General features: G+C 34.1%; 1 protein-coding gene across 1 annotated transcript in view; it reads right to left on the reverse strand.

Annotated features, from left to right (window-relative positions):
- AGMO (alkylglycerol monooxygenase) overlaps positions 1-21,649 on the reverse strand; it is a 172,877-nt gene that overhangs the window by 70,095 nt on the left and 81,133 nt on the right. Inside the window, exons 6-12 of the mRNA XM_072329343.1 lie at positions 15,054-15,120; positions 12,570-12,635; positions 12,345-12,424; positions 11,172-11,306; positions 10,598-10,714; positions 4,401-4,483; positions 3,192-3,297 (exon numbers count right to left, since the gene is read on the reverse strand). Of these exons, the coding sequence (XP_072185444.1) occupies positions 3,192-3,297; positions 4,401-4,483; positions 10,598-10,714; positions 11,172-11,306; positions 12,345-12,424; positions 12,570-12,635; positions 15,054-15,120 (654 nt within the window). The remainder of the gene's footprint in view (positions 1-3,191; positions 3,298-4,400; positions 4,484-10,597; positions 10,715-11,171; positions 11,307-12,344; positions 12,425-12,569; positions 12,636-15,053; positions 15,121-21,649) is intronic.

The following is a 21,649-nucleotide window of genomic DNA, read 5'->3' on the forward strand; positions in this document are numbered from 1 at the left end:
AAAATAAAAAGATAAACAGGCACAACAAAATAGACATCTGCATTTCTCACTCCAGCTTTTTTTACTCCCATTCCCTCAGCTTATGAGTCACAGTAGTGAGCTGCAGCCACTATGAGAGTTAGTGAATACATTTCAGACAAGAGTTCCAACAACACGTCAATGGCTCTCATTTCTACTTACTCCTCATTAGTATTACTGTCAAATAACAGCCAGTGCTTGACCAAAATCAGCTCATGGAATATGCTGACTGATGCCAAACCAGAGAAGCTAGATGGAAATTCTTTGAAGAGGTGTACCATCATCACAAATTTATTTTTACATATTGTGCCTGCTGAAATGTCACATAACTGAATGTACAAGCAATGTTTTCTGCTACCTCCAGGTGATTAGGAGACTCCAAACCCAGTCTGTCAGAAAAAGATTTGGCAATAGTAAAACACATGATCATCACATTACACAGACATGAAATAAACAGCCTACAGCAAACTCACTAGTATAGGATGTGGCAGCACAGACACTTGAATAGAAATGCACTGACTTCTCAGCTTACTGTCTAAATCCAGTCAAATAACTCCATCACCAAGGTGTTCAGTGAATTCCATCCCAGAATCAATTCTCATCAGATTTAAAAAGTTCTTCGAACTTCACTATGTCTTTTTTCTAAAAGCCAATCAACCAAAAAAACAGAGCAATAACTGAGCCTATTTCTTTTGCCTAAGGACACGAAACATACACAACACAAGGAATAGAAAATACATGCTGAGAAATGTGTAGGGCTCCACCTCCCACAAGAAGAAAGATTATTTTTCTAACTCTGATAACTTGGAATTATTGTCTTCATTGGAAAAGGAAAAAACACCATGAGAGATCTCTCAAGAATATTTCTTGGAAGGACTTCAAATACAACAAAGCCAAGATTGGTAACCACATTACTTAATACAGAATTTCAAAGACAGATGCAATTCTGTGGTTATTGGAGTGCGGACACAATAAACAATTATATGAAAACTGCAGCTTTACCAAAACAAGCAGTTCTTTCTTACCCACCTCTAGCTGTGTTTTACTTCCATGGACCTCTGCATTAGGGAACTTTCTTATTCCAGAGGAAGTTAATTAATCAAACTTATGCAAAGATAAATCTTTGGCTGCATCAGTCAGAGCAGCCAGGTGACTGAATTAGCTGGGTAGTGAAGTCAAGGTGTTGAAGAAAGAGGGCAGGGCTGGTTCTTCTATTGGCATTGCAGTTGTCAGATGCTATTTTCACAGCCACTTGTGATAGTGTAACATCAAAACTCTCCCTCCTTCTTTTCCCTACTCTTCTTGTTTTCTCTTATTTCTGTACTTTCTTCTTTGTTTTCACACAGAATGTGAAAATTTCAGTAGTTCTGATAACTATCAGATGTGCTTTGAACTACTCAAACTCACTGAAATGGCAGAAAGCAACAGTGATCCAGGACTAGGAACAGAGATAGGAGCAGTCAGGATTGAGCTGTTAATTTAATTATTTAGACTTGGTGAAACTCTTCATTTAGATCAGCCTAAGCTGATGACAAAACTGCACCTTCAGCAATTCCCACATTAGGCAATCGTTTGAAGTTTAAACACTTATTTTTACTAGTTACCCTACGAATAATACTGCATGGATGATTACTTCTGAAGTCTTATTTACTGCCTATAAATATTAATGAGGAATGCAAGTATATGAATCATAGGCACAAGAAGAGAGAAGTCTCAATTTTCACTAATGACTTAACATAATATGTGGCAAAATTACTCTTGCATTTATCTCAGTTATGAAGGATGAATTTTAGGAATGCTGAACAAAAGGAAACTTTTCAGACAAATTTTAGTTTTAATGTCTGTGAGAACAATTTATTTATTTTGCTTATTGGTGTCTTCTGGTTGGTTCTAAATGATCTCATTGATCATTTCTCACTGAAAATTTTACTTCTACTCCTATAACCCTTCACATAGAAGCAGTTTAGAAATGCAAGGGTTGGAGGAAATTTAGAAGGTATATTTTGACACATAATTTTGCCCAAATTTCGTTAGAAAATGAATTTTGTCTAACGAAATTGTCTAACGAAATTTCGTTAGAAAACGAAAAAAGTCTGATAGCTATAGCTCACAGGCTGTAGAATTAATTGCCAAATAATAAAATTATTTGCGTTTAGACTATCTATTGTAGGAGGCTATCAGGTATCAGTCAATATAATATATATATATATATATATATTTTTTTTTTTGAATTAAATATTGTCCAATAATTATTGTTTCCTGTACCAATGAAAAAGACCCACAGTAATATAATATATGTTTATGGGGCTTTTTTTTGCCTGATCTGAGGGGAAAGCAGGAGAATCAGCACCACTACTAGAAATATCCTATTAGAAAAGTTATTGGTTGTTATATATTTTGCAGCTGTTTCAAGTCACAAAAGTCATTCTGAATTTAATCAGTAACAGGTCTGAGTGTCAATCATTACTGTTTACTTGCTTTTTTTTTCTCTTTTTATGCCAAAAATTAACTTTCTGATAACAGTTCTACTAGTTTACAAAGGTTCATAATGTTGCTGATAACCAACTTTGCTAATAACCAGCACACGGTAGTTTGGGAAAGTTATACACATCAGAATCTGTAACTCAGTGTTATCAAATTCCAATCACATTAAAGTAGTATTTTAACCAACCTTGATTATAAAATAAAGTAGATTATAAAGACACAAACACAATAAAAACATGCCCTATGAACACAAAAGCAATTATACTTAAGCAGATTAAATACCTGTTTAATCCAATCTCCTTTTAATGCCTAGAAGTCTGTTCCTGGTGTACAGTATAAGCACAGAGCAAAATATTTGATATTTAAGTTCTTTAGATTTGTTCTAGTTAAATAGGAATTACTCAGTCCAAATTCAGGAATGAACTTCTGGACAATAATATAGTATTTTTTGCAATGACTGGTAAACAGATGGCTTTCTGACTTCTTTCAATATAAATTGACTATAACAAAGAAAACAATTTTTTTTTTTTTAAAAGATAAAATGAAAAAAAAAGAGAGAAGAAAAAAATCAATATTCTCTTCAAATTACATGATGAGCATAAAGAAGCCAAATGCACATTTGTAATTTTCTCATTTTTTTAATACTTTATAAGGTCACTAGCTTAAACGTTTCAAAATAAATGTCTTACTTCATATACGTAGTCCAACAAAGAAAGCTCATTTCTTAAGTAGCCAAGTTTGTATACTCCTAAGAAGACCGAGCAGCGGATGATTTCCAAAACTCCTGCTTTGGGTCTACAAACAGGAAATAATGCAGATTAATGCAGTTTCTTTCTTTCCTCATTGACTTCAATGAAAATCAGAATGTAGAAATAGTCTATGAATCCTGCAGCTATATCAAACATATATATATATATATATACATATATATATATATATAGTATACAGCTTATATTGAGTTAGAATACTGAATTTTCTGGGGTTGAGAACATGCATATGCAGAGAATATATGTGAATTCACACACCTATAAGCAAACCTTTTAATCACAGAAATGAGAAAAGAAAAATTCTGAAAACTGCCATCTGAAGAGCTCAGAATCTTATCGTTGGCACATTTCTGTAAATTTATATTAATTCTTTTTATCGAGTTTGTAAATAATACTGATCTCTGATTTCTTGAAAAACTTTTACTCCATTCAGAACATACAAGCAAAACGTATTCTTTTCTAAAAAGACAATGAACAATATATGCAAAACACAAATGGCACAACAATGAAGATTCTATTCCACATTTCTGTTTAGCAGGGCATACTCCTAGTTTCTCTGTAAGAAACTGTAGTTGCTATTCATCTTTCCATAGGTTCAGAGCACTGATATGGACTATATCCAGAGCATACATCATCTCACAAAACTGGTATATTTTTCAAGATCCGATTTGATCTGAATCCATAATGACCAAATTTAGTCCAAAATCGATACTGTCATTCACATGAGCTTGAGTCTGTGCTTTTTATGCACTTCTCACACAGTCAGCCAATCTGATACCCATGATATGCTACAACATATGACTGAAACAATATGGCTAAGCTTGAACAGCACTGGGACAGTCCACAGGCCTGCCAATATCACAAAACCAGAGATGCTGATCCAACAAATGCAAGCCCATTTGAGGACATGTGCAGCTGGTGCTTCAATATAACCAGTGACTGCTACTGGAGCACTTCTTGTTTTAGTTACAGGTTATTTGTGTTTTATCTTCTAGTCAACAGACAGAAACATAACTGTCTGCACATGTGTATATAGCTCTGTATCAATGTAATTTTGGGCACACTTGAGATTTCCTTGTAATATTAATAATGTGAAATGAGAGAAGAAAAAAAACATGCTTTATGTCTTGCCTGTTCTCCATAAGGAATCCAAAAGAAGTCAGGGATAGAATGATAATGCCAATTCTCAGTAGAATAGTTTCCTGTGATAACGCCTGTTAAAAAGTAAAAACAAAACAAAACAAAACAAAATAAACAAACAATCAAAAGAACAGAAAATAGTAATTTGAATTTTACTCAGCAAAAATTTGTAGCAATCATTTTTATAATTGCCTCTATCTCCAAAATAATTATTAAGATACACCCTCCTGCACCCCATGCTTTCCTGAAGTTGCTTGATTTCCTCATGCCTTAGCCCATACCTTGGCCTTGTTCTATTTTTTCATTTTATGTTTTTACATTTGACATCTGTAAATCCCAATTAATACCAAAACATATTTGTGAAAACAGGCATTCAAATGACATGACAATACAGCCATATTTTAACAAGAAACAAAATGAATAATATTCCCTCATAATAAATTAATGCTTCTCAAATCAGGAAAACTCTTGAGCTTATATCATTGACTTCAGTCAGACTGAAAACTTTTAAACATTAACATGTGTTTTATTATTTGGACGCAGAGCAGTGTAAAGATTTATGTCCTTAATATTTACATCTAAATAATAGAAACAACAATCTGAAAATAAAATTATTTCCATGATGAAGTCTGCTGTTTTTTCTTTTAATTTATGAAATATTTTTATACTCCAAACAGCTGCCTCTGCAAATCAAATATTTAACCACTTTTCTTGTTCTCTCCCTTGCTTCCTCTCAAATATTAGCTTTGAAGAGCCCTTGTTTTTTTTCTTAAATAATAATAATAATAATAATAAACAATATGAAAGTAGTGCTTCTTGCTGAGTTACAGGATTTTTTTCTGGTTTGAACAGCAATAAAGTTTATGAACAGCATTTTGCACCTCAAGATCTCAGGCACTGAAAAATCTATGAATGTCTGCCTTGATTTCAATAAAGTCCACTTTGCAGCAAGACCACTTTCAGTGGTGGCTCCTACCTCGCAAAGAGATCTAAGGTAAGCATCTGTGAGTGTTGGAGGCCACAGGAGAATAATCTCAAGTTTTATAGCTGTGTGAACTTACAGTGCCCATGTTTGCAAAACACATCAAACCACACACTCAGGCTGGGTAGGGTTCTGTTGTTACACTGAAGAATCACAAGCACCTACTTGGATATCCTTAACAAACGATTACTGAACAAAGAAAACAGCATCCCAGCAATGCATGAGCTAAACAGCAGCCTTACTCATTTACAAGCCAGAACACACTTCTCACAAACAACACCTGTCAAACCACGCTGTTGCACAGGTTTATACAAGGATAGATAAAATTCATTACTGGAATGTTACACGTGCAGTCTGTCCCATCCTTCCTTATGGTAAATTTATGAAATCTCAAACTGATGATTGACATCACCATCTACCAAGATGAAGACCTAAGGAAAAGATATCCTACACTATTCTTACATTCTTACACAGAGTATCTGCTACTGGTCACCAAAGGAGACAGGATATAGAGCTGACACTGAACCACGGAGAGACTCAGCATAGCAGTTGCACATTGAGACTCTTGCTTAAGTCAAGAAAGTAACACTGCTCTGATGGGGTTATCTTTATATAAAGATTTTTCTCAACTAGGATACATTCTAAAATTTCTAATATAGGTTTTAAAATATGTCAATAAAAGAAAACAAAAGACTTCCTTGAAGACACTGAAAGTACTTTAAAAAAAAAAAAAAAAAAAAAGTCAATTTCTAGAATCCAAGAACTGTACAGTGACAAAATTTTTGAACAGAAATTTCTTTCATAAAAATCTGGTACAGAGTGTATCTGAATTTCATAAAAAGTAATTCATAAACTGTTCATCTACCCACAATAAATTTCCACTTGAGTTTCCTATAGAAACTGGGTCATTAAAAAAAATTCAATAATTAAAGCTAAGGTAAAAAAGAAAAACATGATTTGGCACAGGTATAAGGCAATTCACCCACAGATTTTTTAGAAATGCTTTATTATGCTTTTCAATTATAGTTCTTTGTCAGGTAAGGGGTTTTCTGGGGAACCGGGACTGTAATTCAAAACTTTCCTCTTTAGATTCTGTCCTCCCATTTAAATGTAGAACTGCACCTTTTTTTAAACCCAGCCCTAGCCAGGTTTCTGGTTTTGTTTTTTTGTGTTAGCAGTGCAATTGCACAATTGCCTTAAAAATGTCCTCACACTGGCAAGGAAAAGACTGTAAAGCTTTGATTCTCTGTCAGGTAACAAGAGAATTGAATGTCAAGTCTAAATTTTGAACGGTGTTTGCTACTTCACAATATATAGCTAAAGTCACAATTTACAGGAAAGAAATGTATCACAAACTACTTTGTTCCTTTATTTGTGTTCCTAGTCATGAGCTGCTCAGAAACTTTTGGTGAAATACATCTTGATGTCATTTGGAAGTAACAGATTTTAGAAAGCCAGAAAAACACAGCATAAATATCAATGTATTAGTTTGCTTTCCTAAATTTCTTCTTACTCATCCAGCTTACTCCACCACAATCAACAAAGTATTCTGGGAGTTATATCACTGAACTAGCTATCACACACTGAATCTACACACTACAAGTTACAGTGTGAAAAGAATGTGCATTTTACACCTTTGTTAGTGCTAGCATCTTCATACTTCTTTAAATTACATGCATGAATATATATATAAAATAAATGAATATTTATGTACTAGATTACTTGCATAAACAGAGAAGCCACAGCAGGATGCTCAGCTGTAAGTCAGTCACAGCTTTGCAATGTGGTTATTGGCTATAATTAAACAGAAAAAAATATTTCTGTTGGATTTTGATTTCACTGAAATCTTTTAAAAATATCTTGGAGACTTAAAAACAAGGGAGGGTTACAGATTTTTTGGAAGAAGTTTACACTGCTTTGTAATAACCGTTTTTGTTGTTGTTGTTTTGTGTTTTTTTGTTTTTTTTTTAATTAGTTAAAAAAGAAATTTTACATTTAAACAAAGGAAATATGCCCTATGTATTTTTAAATGTAAATTGCAAGGTTCCAAATTCCAGATCATTTTCCTTCCTTCTGAAGTATAATAAAGATGAATTTTCTCATCTTAGTGCATTCAGTGTTTCAACAGAAATGCTAGGAAAGATGTCAGCACATTTCATAATTTGACAGATGCCCTGCTGTCATATATGACCCACTTTTAATATTCGAATGAAGAATGCTAATACAATGCTATGGAATTTGTGTTGCTTGCTGGCTCTGTATGTATTTTATTTTAACTGAGAATTCATGAAAAACTGTGAGTACTTAGCAACATTCCATATAAACTTATATTACTTGTGTTCTCAACTTTCAAGAGACCTATCATATCACCACATACATTTTGTCTAATTAAAAGTGCTCACATATTCATGGCATCATAATCACAGTAAAAGTTACAGTATCTATCAACAACAAAAAGACATTACAAGATGTGTTTAAGGTAGACTTCATTTTGATTTATGTGATACAAGCAGTTCTGGAGCTATGAGACTTTTGCTTTGAATGTACTGCAGTTTTACACTCCTAGCACTCTCTCTGGGAGTGATCCAAATCCCATTACTTCAATGATCTAGATGTGCGCAGCTCAGAAATATTTTTTATTCTCTGGATATAGTACAGATTGCTATATAGAAAATAAACACTGTATGCTCTCTCCTGTGGAAAATATATATTTGTTCTTTCTTGTTTTGCTCTTTTCATAAGTTAAATGTAGGTCATTCATACCAAAGGTATATGGTTGCTCTTTGCACATAAGAGAAACTTAACACTTCTACAGGGCGTGAGACCAAACACTGAGCAACTGTAATCACTTGAGAAATGTAATAGCTGTATGCTGTGTCTTATGGCTATTATGAAATGGAACTTACACCTAAAAATGAGGAAAACAGTTAGCTTTCTCCATTTATGGAGCTATGCCACGGTTATGACATAATTCATAGCCAGACAGAAAGTTCCAGTTGTATCCATAGACATTTTATAATTCAGTGTAGTGGAAAACTGATATTGAAGAAAGATTTTTGCCAAGTAAAGTTATTCATACACAAGCTTCCTTCTCATGACAGCTTTCCCACTGTACTGCAGAGTGATGCTGGAACTCTGCCGTGGGACCAGCTCTTTCTACACCAACACTGAAGGTTTATGTCCTGAGATGAAGTGCTTCCAGTCCCCTGTGTTCTCATTCTTACCCTTACTACCTCATTACCCCACAGTTTTGTGTAAAGAACTTTCCAGTTGCTTTGTTGCAATAAGCTCATACACAGTAGATGTTCAAGATATTTCCTCTCTGTGTTTGCAAGAATTTAATTATTATATGGGGTTTGGGTGCATTTTTAAACTTGTTACTAATTCTTGAACAGCTGCTGTTATCAACAAATGAACTCCTCAGTCCTTGCTGTTAAAAGTGATATTAACAAAAACAAACAAACAAACATACAAAACAGCACCTTATTTGATCCCTAGGGAAACATGACTTTTTGCATGTATGCAGGAATTTAGAAGCATATCCTGAACATTTTGCAGAGGTTTTTCTCAATATATAAGCATAGCAATCACTGGTGAATATCTTGTACATACGGTAGGAATTTATGCTCATCTTTGAATTAGTTTCCTTTCTTCAGAAATTTCTCAGGACAGACTAAACCTTATAGGGTTTTGTGATCTCTAAACTCTCTGCAGTATGACCTTCATAGTAATGATAGTGATGTGTATTGTAACTTGCTTTAATCAGAAAAGTAGGCCTAAACAGGATAGAGCAGTAGGGCCAGGTAAACCTCAAGAGTCTCAATAAATCCAGTGCAAAGTCTTGCACCAGGGGCATGGCAACCTCAATACAAGCTGGGGGATGTAATGGTAGAGAACAACCCTGCCAAAAAGTACTAGAGGGCACTGATGGAAGGTAAGCTGGACATGAATAAGCAACGTGCCCTCATAGTCCAGAAAGACAATGATAACCTGAGCTGCATCCAAAGAAGTGTAGTCATCAGGGTGAGGGAAGTGATCCTGCCCCTCTGCTCTGTGCTGGTGAGACCTCACCTGCAGTGTTGCATCCAGATGTGGAGACCTCAGCACAGGGAAGATTTGGATTTCTTGAAGCACAACCAAAGGGCCTCAGAAATGGCCCAAGGGATGAAACACCTCCCTTAGGAGGACAGGCTGAGAGAGCTGTCAGCTATTCAGCCTGGAGAAGAGAAGGCTCCAGATCTGACAGTGGCCTTTCAGTATCTAAAGAGGGGTTATAAGAAAGAAGGGGACAGACTCTTCAGCAGGGTCTGTTGTGGCAGGACAAAAGGAAATGGTTTCATCCTAGAAGAGGGGATGCCCTGCTCACTACAGGAAAGCAAGACTGGATGATCTTTAAAGGTCCCTTCCAACATATTCTATGGTTCTATGATTCCTGAGTTACCTTTCTATTGGAATGCCAAACAAAACACTTTTAAAATGTTTCTCAAAAACACTTTTATTCTATTTGTGTGATGTACTATTCAGAACACATCTAAGCAATAAATAAATAAATAAACAACAAAAAAAAAGAGCTCCTATAAGCCTGTTGCTTTTTTTCTCAAGAAATTGTTTCACTCAAAGTCTCTTCTTGCAACTGAATACAAGAATTTCTAATAAAAAATAAAATAAAATAAAATAAAATAAAATAAAATAAAATAAAATAAAATAAAATAAAATAAAATAAAATAAAATAAAAAACAAAAAAACACCAACTTCAAAGACTGGACAAGACTTCTGAAAATTCTGAATTATTTTTGCAATCCTTTATCATCCTTCAAAACTAGCCTCTAGAAATCTGACCACACTTGACATCTTAAAACGTATACAACCTCAGATCTGAGATACATTCTTCCTTTAACAAGGTCTTAAAGCCTGATGCAGATGCTTATTTTTTTCTACAAAACATTTATTATTTTTAATTTAATTGCACAAATAATTAATATAGTTACTATTTTAGTATGTTTTAACATATATTTAATACTATGTAATTACACATTTACACATTTATTATTAGGCCATTGCAGAATCTACTTATTATTTTATATATATATATGATTATTTACATAGAATATGAGTCAGGCCCTAGAGTCTATGCTTTATTATTTAAGTATGTTTTGTGTCATATTACTGTCATGAAATGCTGTTACCTAAATATATGAATACTTACAGTCACAGTAGCAAGAAGATCAATATACAACTCCATTATTACAGCAAAATGTATCACTGCATAGCAGTTAAGATAAACTGGTACACTTGGATTGAAGGGAACTTCATTTCCAGTGACCTACATGAAGCAAAATAGTAACAGCCTTCAACAGTGATCCACTGCAGCCTCTTATTTTTTTGTATTCCTTAAAATTACAAACACAAAAAGATTAAGAAACGTAGATAATTAAACAAAGATAATCTACAATCTTACATACATACTGTCAAGTGTGTATGTGTGTGTGTGCAAGCACATTCACAGCTGAAAGAAAAAGAGAAATTACCTAAATATATAGAACTATTTTGAAAATCTCTTTAGGAAATGAATAATGAAAAGATAAACAAAAAGTTATATTTTTCCTTCAAATAAAAAGAAAAACATAAGTAAAACATTCATTTCCTTCAGTCTTTTCTCTTTATGACTGCTAATTTGCTAATTTAAAATAGCATGTGTGGAGTTCTTAACATTGATCCAGTAGCATTAAGAGGTCCAAGTAAATTACACAAAACTGAAAGCCTCTACATGTAATATTTACCGCTGGGATTTCCTCAGGAAGGCCAAGTCTAGGTTTGCCTGGTCCCCAGCCTGGGCCTTTGAATATGACAGAAAGCTTATTGCAGAATCCAGGTGTGGCCCAAAACGTATTCCAAATATGAGCCAAGGGACGTAACTTTAAAAAAAAAAAAAAAAAAAAAGCAAAGCAATATTTTTCATTGTTACTAAAATAAAATTTAATAAAACATTACATCTTCCTCATTCTTAGTGTTTAAATAAATGACATTTTGCAAGTCTGTAAAGAGAATATATTATAATATATTATAAAGAGAGCTTCAGAAAACCTGACTGAAATAGGCAGAAGCCATATCAGGTCCTTGGTTTATAGTCATGACTATAATAACTTCTACTCAGAGTAAAATCTCTCTTTCCTATAAGCAATCCAGAACATTTAACAGTATTTTGTATAGCTGTATTTATGATGGCTTTAAACCAGAATTTTGTTATTGGGACTTTGACATGACATGCTCTCAATTCCTAAATTACTCAGTGCTGACTGGAATTTAAATGATAGTACAGACTGTGGCCATCCTTCCAGCTTCCAGCCCAGATACTCCTTCAGGTAGAACTTCTAATTCTTTGAGATGCCTTCTGGAGTGAACAGCCATAAAGAGTCCCCATGAAAAAAATGGGGACTTCTATACTCCTCAGTTATTGACAATTTTATGGAGAATTTTTTATCCAGATGATGTGAAGCTTGGACTAAGAAATCCACCAAGAAGAACCATATTAAGTACTTTTTCTTCTTTTTCCTTTCTTTTCCAAACAGTTTTTGTTGAAAATACGATGGCTGCTATATTACACTGTCAACACAAATCATTATGAAGCATCCTGAAGATCAAACATGAAAAGAACAGATAAAAAAAGACATCACACCATGGGATTACTTACGAAATAACAATATTTAGAGAAGACATATACAACAGATTTTATTTTCTGTCTGTGCTTCTCTATATATTGCTCTGCATGTCTGTGAATATGTTTAGTTCAGCAATTAGTAATGAAACACTGAAGACACTGTGGATAGTGAATTGACTATGTAGCAATGCAGAGGTAATCCCAGTTAAGCCTGAGAGGAGTTTCTTTTGAACAACAAGCAGTCTTTTTGAATGTTTGTTGAAGATAACAGAATCAGTTATACAAAGGATATCACCTGGAGCCAGATGGGTTCAAATGAATTTACTGGATGTGTTAAGCCATATACAACTTTAGCATCTTCTGCCTCAAATGTTCCTGAAGGAAAAAGTTAAAAAAAAAAAAAAAAAAAAAAAAAAAAAAAAAAAAAAAAAAAAAAAAGAATCAAAATTAAAACTATGGACACTTTGTTTGACACACTAACTAAACATGAGGGAGAACAGCTTGTTTTGGTTTTACTTACCAAATATCCTGTCCCAGATAATGAGTGTGCCACCATAATTTTTGTCAATACAGTAAGGATTTCTACCTGTAATAAAAATGATTGATGAGCCATTGCATATCTAAGAATATATGCAAGTGGGTTGTAAAAGGAAATCTTAGCACAAATTCCTAAAAATGTTTTTAAGGAGTAAATTAGTAGGAGTAAATTAAGTTTGCTGGTGATGCAAACCTGGGAGGAGCGGCGGACACATCAGAAGCCCGTGCGGCCATTTAGTGAGACCTGAGGAGGCAGAGAGTTGGGCCTGGAAGAGGAACCTTATAAGTTTCAATAATGGCAAGTGCATAGTCTTGACCCTGAGGAGAATAACCATATGCATCAGTACAGGTTAAGGTCTAAGCTGCTGGAAAGGAGCTCTGCAGAGAAGGACCTGGGTGACTTGGTGAACAACAGGTTAGCCATAAGACAGCGCTATGCCTTTGTGGCCAAGAAAGCCCACAGTATCCTGGAATGCATTAAAAAGATCCTGGCCAGCTGATCAAGGGAAATGATCCTCCCCCTTTACTCTGCCCTGGTGAGGCCACATCTAGAGTACTGTGTCCAATTCTGTGCTCTTCAGTTCAAGAAAGACAGGAAAGGGACACAAAGATGATGAGGGACCTGGAACATTTCCCTTAAAAGGAAAAGCTGAGAGGCCTAGGACTGTTCAGCCTGAAGAAGAGAAGAATGAGAGGGGATCTTATCATTGCTCACCAATAAAAAAGGCAGGTGTCAAGAGGAAGGGGTCAGTCTTTTTTCAGTCACATCCAGTTATGGGACAGGGGGTAATGGGTAGAACATGGAATATGGGAAATTCCATATGAACATAAAGAACTTCTTTACTTTGAGGGTGACAGAGAGACAGAGAACAAGATGCCCAGAGAGGCAATGGAGACTCCTTCTCTGAAGATATTCTAAAACGACCTCAATGTTTTCCGGTGCAACCTATTTAAGTGAACCTGCTTTAGCAGGGGGTTGCACTAGATGATCTCTGGAGGTCCCTTCCAGCTCCTACAATTCTGTAACTCTGAATACTAAGTTAGCTACTTTTTACGTATTTACAAAATTTCTTTTTTCTGACAATGCATTTAACTCTCCTCCTACTCAGATTCAAATATACAGATGTAGCATGCTGTACTCAATATTTCTGTGGAATAAAGAATTCAATTGGTGAGTAAATTCACCCAAAATACATTTACGAAGGAAAATTAAAGAGTTAAAAAACAATAATCACCTCATTAATTTATACCTAAGAAAATGCGTGTCGAATATATTTATGCATAATCATCTCACTGCTGCCTTTCAGGTGTCTCTATGTTCTATTGCTATATATCTGATCCTGCCTCTACTATTAAAATCAGGGTGATTCTTCAATCTATTTGCTAGGAAATGCACTTGTATATGAAATATCTATCAAATGTTTGAGCAAAATCAAACTGTGGAGTTCGGTTGGTGCAACTGTACAATACTCAATTCTACTCAGCTCTGATCAGGATCAGGTTCAGAGGATTAGTCTGGATTTACAGCAGAGCAAATAAGAGCAGACTGTTTCCCTCCAGGATTACCAGTACTTGTGCAAATTTTAAGGATTAGATAGTTACAGCACCACAGCCTTTTAAAAAAGTCTACACAGTGCTATAAACACTCTGCACATGGAGGATATAATAAATATTAATAACATCCTCTATACATATGACTCCATTTTAGTCTGTTCCATATTATTTTGCTCCTCCATTCCCACTTCTTGTCTCATTATCTCTGCACTCTAAATGACCCAGTGACATCTATAAAACCCACTTTTATTCCACAGATATGTTCATGACATTTTTTATGATTAAGATGAGTTATTAATGAAATTTAGATATACGGTGCCATTTTTAATTCTTCTAAATATTGATGGAAATTCATATCAGCTGACAAATATATGTGTGAAGTGATATTTTTCAACAACTCAGACAATTGAAACTAAATTCCAACAAAGTGTTTAACAGCTCTACTTCAAAAAAAAAAAAAAAAAAAAAAAAAAAAAAAAAAAAAAAAGTGTTTTACTGCATATTTAGTGCATGAATTTGAATGCAAGAGCATCTGTTACTAGTCGATAAGATGATTATGTTTTAGCAGTCAGGGAAAGTGAGATATTTTTCTATCATTCTTTATATTTACAAAACTATTTTATTAAAAATCTTCAAATTATCTCACATTATTCAGGTTTCATTTCTGCTCAACAATTAATCTCAAAAGTAAAGAACTAAAAATTAAATATAAGTTCTATATATATATATATTTAAACATTGTTTAATACTATGTTACTTGTCACATAACAAGGGCTATTTTTTTGGAACCATTATTAAAATTGGAATCCTTATATAGTACTAAAATATAATTTTTATTCTTGTTTATTACAGTCCAAATAGTGAATATTAGCAAAAGCCCACTGAGGAATTAGAGGTCATGCTTTTAACTTACCATGATGAACTCTATGATGACTAGGAGTATTAAGAATCCACTCCAGTGGACCAATGTTAGTGATAACCTTGGAAAAGAAATAATGTTTATCTGAATTTGAAAACAGTGTATAAATTCAATAAGAAGGAGGGAAAAGAAAAAAAAAAAAGTAATAAAGATTTTTATTTCCTGGAGACTGGCCTAAAAAGAAGAGAACACAATTTTTTTTGCTTTAACTTGCATTCATTAGGAGATTTTTCAAGAAAAAAATAAGTGAAATCTAGTAAAATGCAACTTAAAAAGCAAATTTATTTTTGATTAATCAGCACACTTTCTTCTTTTATTCTTAGTTTATGATTCCATACAGATCATTCACATTTTTTTATCTGTATCTATTGATACTTCTTGGTAAGCAAGCAGTGTAACTCTAAGATACCAGTAATTTGAATATTCAGCCTAATCAAGTGGTTGGCACTGTTCCAGAAACAATCTCCTTCAGTATCTTTGACTGCTTTCTCCTTCTACCAACACCTTTATTTTACCCCAGCAGAAATAAAATTGTAAAATAAAACTAACTAAACCTAAAAGCAGGCTATGTGCTTACAAACTTTCCACCAAAAAAATCCAGAAGTCAGACCTTCATATAAAACAAGATTCTTTTTTTTTTTTTTTTTTTTTTCTTTTTCTATAATAACAGGACTTATATAAAGATGTTTCCTTTGTGACAGCAATCCCTTGCCTAAAGGAAAAGAACATCATGCAGTCTCTTGCGGCATGTAAGCACGTCCGTTTGCGGTCTCAGAGTTTGTCAGCACCAAGGGAAATCTTTATTGCCTGGTACCTGCACCACTTCAATGTAGTTCTTGTTTAAATAATGAGAAAAAATCGTGACATGAAATCCAAAGGAAACTTTACATCTTGTGTAACAACTCCTCCTGTCACCACTACAACATGAATCTTTGCTTAACTCTGTTTCAACATGAATGTTAGGAAGGAATGTCGACAGAGCAGGGGAGGCAGTGTTACAGTAAAAGCACTGCTAAATTAAAAAATAAAAATAATTTAAAAAAATCTTCTTTAAGTATAAGAAAAGCTGTTTGTAGCAGAGCATGACTTCAATATCATAGTGCTACGAATCTGCAGGACAGAAGAAAGTAAATTCATCCCTGGAGCATCATTAAAGAGTACGCTGAACTTAACTCTGCGGTTTCAGCTAGACTAGTTGGTGGTAGAACAGGCATTACAACTGAATTCTTCATCAAAAGTAAGATAAGATTTTTATTCCTGATATATAAATCTGTACTTTAGACAGTTTGGTGGGGAAATTTAAATATAAGACTTTAATTACATTCCCAATAGAGCTGTTGTGTTAATTCAGGACAACACACCCATGTATTTATACAGATGGCCCTGGTGATCATATTTGCCATGTGAATTCTCTACAGGGAGGCTAGGGAAAGGCAGAACTCCTAGGATACAGGCTAGTCTGCCCAGTTTCACACTTTGAAATCCTCAGCAAACCCTGATTTATATACCGCCAACTGTTTTCCTATCTGATTAGGCAGTTTTCTATTCCAGTAAGCATGTAAAATGGATGTAGCCAAATTTCCACACTGAGGAACGAAAAAACAATATTTATAGTTTAGAAATAAAATAAAGCCAAAGGAATCATGTCTGTTGGGATCATAAAGAGTTTAATGGGGGGGTGAATTTCTGACAAATCTGGATTGTAGGAATGGGAGGTGAAAGCCTAGTTTTAATGGATAGTCAAGTTTAGGGTATGTTTATATAGTAAACACACAGACTTAAGAAATGTGTTTATAATAAATTATCTTGAAGGCAGACAGTTGTCACTTCTTGTTGGTTTATGCTTTAACCAGAAGGTAAGGTTTGAATCAAACAGACATCTGACATGAATATTTCAGCTACCACTTTCGTCAAGTGAATGTAACATTTGAGTATTTATTTTTTTAATTTTTGTACGTTCTAATTAAGCCTTCTTGTGGAAAGAATTGGATCACATGTTGGATCTGTCAATCAAGTTGTCCACTACAATGCAAGAAAGCCACAATTAACTTACTGTTTTAATTGAAATATTACAAATAGCAGAGCACAATGGAAGTAACTCTTCCAGTCATATATCAAGTTAAGCACTTTAAACAAACTCCAGGAGAAAAATTGCTATACAATTTTAGTACTTTTTTAATCAGCTTGACAAATACATGCTGGTGTCTGTGGAGAAAAAAACAAAGCAATAAATCATGTGCCAGCCCTGAAACAAACCAAATATATTAAACTGTAACTCTTCACTGTACCTCTTTAAAATGACAAAAATATAGTCGTCATCCTACACTTATGTTTTTTCAATAAATAAATGCCTTTCAAATATTATTTTGGTTTTGAAGCCATAACCAATTAAAATAGATTCTCAGTGAGTACAACTATGAGCAAAATCCAAGATTATTAAATGGAACTTTATTCAAACATGGAAAAATATAGTTTTGTTTGTTTTGTTTTGTTTTTTAGTGGAATTTGGTTTCCTTAATTTATCTTCACAGTAATTTAGTATTCTTTCATTACTTTATTAACTTCAATTGGTAAATAGGTTGCTTAGATTGTTCTGCAGAATGCGAAAAGTTTTGTATTCTGTCTCTAATTACCCCATTTCACGCTCACCTTGATAATTCTCAGATAGAATAGACATGGATGACCTAAATAAAATTTTTGAAATAACATTTTTGGTTTTAGGGTTTCTAAAGGTACATTAATAAAACACACCACTGCTGGATTAAACATTTCATAGCTGTATCTTGCAAAAATAGTCCTTAATGCAAGGAGCAGAAGTCAGCACTCTAACTCGAAAGCTTAATTGTTAGGATGATAAATCAAGTTTCTGCTTATATTCTTGTACATACTCTTTTCATTTCTGGTCTCACTAGTGATCCAGCTCCAGAAGGGGAAGGGAAGGGTTCCTCTGTTGGATATTGCCTATCCATCACAGACTTCCAAAATAAGTTCATTACTGAGTAGGCAGTTTTTGAATGAAAATGGTCTCAGCTGCTGATCTGCATGGTAAACTGCAGAATATATTAAGCAAGCTCAGGGAACTACTCAGCCCATTTAAATGATTCAGATATTTTTAAGTCCTCCTCTATTCATCAGCTTAGCTGAAAGAGAAGCTAGATAAAAACAGTTAAGTTATCATAGAATGGCTTAGGTTTGAAAAGACCTTAGAGACCATCTAGTTCCAAACACTGATGCTGTAGAGAGGGCTGACAACCATCAGGCTGCCCACAGCCCCATCCAGCCTGGCCTCAAACAACATGGGTTGTTTCTGGCACCCCAGTTCAATCACTGAGAGTTATCAGGTAGAAAACTGAATATCAGACTAGGAGAATTGCTATATATCATCTCTAAATCGCACCCATCCTTCCAATGACCTTTTGCAAGTCTCATGAACAGTAACTTTTTAGACAAATCTCTTGTGACTTGAATAGGACAGCTGTGTGTGTTTCTGATTTGAAAAAGCACATCAAACAGGTTTGTGTTTTTTTGGCTAAAGGGACTGAATTAAATAGAAGATTGTTCTTTCACTAATTGAGCTGCATATTAGAATAAAGAAAATGAAAGACTTGAATAGCGAATTCAAATTGAATTTACAGGGAAACATCCAAGAGAGTCTTCAGTTTCATGATTATACTGAACACATTAGATTATTACTGATTTTACCTTTTACTGACAACACTGTCTATGAAAAAAAAACAACAAAACAAACAAAAACAATAACAAAACAACAACAGTGTTTTCATATTAGTTAATCACACTTGGTTTCCACTGTGATCAAGTATACTTATAAACAAAAACATTTGCAAAATCTTCAACACATTAAATTTGCTTCATTATTCACTGACCTTATAGGAACTACTTAAAGTACAATAAATTAAGCACAAATGTATGCCTTTGCAAACTCATAGCATTATTATTTTTTAAACCTATCAGGGAATCATCTCAATTTTGTGCACTATTAAATAATTTAGTTTATTATCAAAATCTTCCTCCCATTCAACAAAACAACCACAAAAAAAAAAGCAAAAAAAAAAAAAAAGCATCCATTTCCCAGTGCAAATACTCAAACACACAGTAAACAACTACTTTTGCCAAAATGCTTTTTTAATACGAAATTTTATTTCAGTTTTAAGATACAGATTTCTAAGCTGCTTTAAAACTACTAAACTATTGAAAATATTTTAAATAACCCTTTTTTACACTTGTTTGCTTCTGCATTCCTTTCTTGTTTATTTAAAAGAGGCTGGAGCATACAATGTGCAAAATGTTGAAAAAAGAAAATGCAAAAATAAAATATGGAAGAAAATAAAGAACCAGTATCACTTGTTTGGTCCTGAATATAGAATATAGAATATAATAACTGTGTACAGAATAACAGCATCCCTAAATGGCTTATGTTGGAGGTGACCATAAAGCCAACCCAGTTCCAACCCCCTGCCTGGGCAGAGTTGTCAGCCACCAGAGCCCCACTCAACCGAGCTTTGAACATCACCACCCTCTAAGTAAAAACATCTAATCAAAACTTTTTTTTAGTTAATACCATTGCTCTTCATCCCCTTGAAAATCTTATCTGTTGTCTAATGCTGTCACTAATTTATCACATTGTCCTAAAGAATTTATAATTCTTCTGTCACCCACTGGACATTTGTCTTAAATAGTTACTTCTTAAAGAATCGTCTGTGTCCACTAGATCTTAAAGAACAGATCTTGATATTGATTTGGAGCGTATTGTTGCTTAAAATAACTATATGCATTATTAATTTTACTTTGTTCTTTAACATGCTTGTTTAATTTCCTCATTGAATTTGTGCCTGCATTTCAAAATCCACTGAAGATTGTTTTTAAATATGGCTGTCTTCCTAGGTAAGAAATGATGGACTTAGGGACTTCAGGACTGAGCCACAATAACTCACCCTTACTGTCAGCTGATATGTTTTGCATGGCCAGAAACAGAATTCCTCCTAATGAAAGAGTGAAGTCTCCACAATTTCTCTTTCTTTGATTTTTTTTATTTTTTTTATTTTTTTTAATTAAAGAAAGCAGAGCATAAGTCAAAACTAAAGAAAGTCAAGCTTCAACCTATGCTCAGTACAGAAGCATCCTACTGAAATCATGCTATTTTTGTGTCTCATGGTTGTGAATTTGGGGGTGGAGGTGGCAATAAATACGGCATACTTGGCATACCTCCGCAGCAAGTTTCAGACTTACTGAATCAGTGTTTTCTGACATAAACACATACATTTTGGACTATGTCTAGAGTAATTTCAATTTCCTCTTGCCAGCCTGCATCAGGTGCTGCTAAGTTGTTTCTCAGTCCTTTCCTGCCTGTTCTCAGCCACGTTATTCCCTGTTAATTGGAGTGCATCACCTTCATCTGCTTTGAGGATGTAGAAAAACTTAAACAAGGAGAAAAGAGATGCTTTAACAAATCTGACTTCTATGAGTATGGTAAAAGGCATAGATTACAGTCTTTTTCCAGATTAGAAAATTTAACAGAAACTATTGCATATCAAAGATCAAACAGGCAAGCAATAGTCTGCCTCCACAATTACTACCAACAGGGATTGATTCAGTTGATATTTTCCTAGTACAATCTGACATCTCATAAAAATTACAGCTAAACCAACAGAAACTCATTTCTGTTTCTTCACAGGTGTCTATCAGGTTATAAACGCACCTAACTTATTGGTTGTTATAAATGCATAACGGAAGGATATAGTTTAGTATAAGCCATAGACCTTCGAAATCACCTGTGAAAATAAACAGAAATTGAGTATTTCTGTCTGTCAGTAACAGTCCTAAAACATTTTGTGGCTTTTGAAAATTAAGATTTTTAGTGCTCTTTAACCAAAATATTATTTTAGTTATTTATTTATTTTTGCAATTCCCTCATGGTCTAGTCATAGAAACATTCCCCTCTGCCCATTTAAGGTCATATCTACTGACTGACTCATTTTATTGGCCTAAATAGGACTGGACTGAACCAAAAACTGTTTTCCCTTGATTTAGCGGGATCCTGATTTTATGTACCATTACAGATTCATTTATAATTTTTGTTATCTAAAAAAGCAATTGTACAATAATTTCAATAATACTGGGAGTTATTCTGAGATTTTAAAAAAGTCTTTGGAAAAATTTGTGATATTTCAGATTGTGATGTAGACAGTGTGATAACATACAGAAGTACTGTAAAAAGCTGAACTTCAGACAGCAGGGATTGCTCTAATTGCTGAATATAGAAAAGAAAAAAGCATAACTTATTTAAATCACACAGTTGTGTTTTCACCCTTGAAAACACTTTATTTCTTTAATAACTGCAGTAATGCCTTACTTGTATCTAGAATTATAGAATCATTTGAGTTTGAAGGGACCCTTAGAGGTCTAGTTCTACTAACATGCAGTGAACATGGACACCTACAGCTAGATCAGATTTCTCAAAGCCCTGTTCAGTCTGACCCTGAATGTCTCTGGAGTGGCATACGTCACCTCATTGGGCAAACTGTTCCAGTGCCTCACCAGCATTATTGTAAAAGTATTTTTTAATTTTTATT

The sequence above is a fragment of the Excalfactoria chinensis genome, chromosome 2, assembly GCF_039878825.1.
Source record: "Excalfactoria chinensis isolate bCotChi1 chromosome 2, bCotChi1.hap2, whole genome shotgun sequence".
Lineage (NCBI taxonomy): Eukaryota > Metazoa > Chordata > Aves > Galliformes > Phasianidae > Excalfactoria > Excalfactoria chinensis.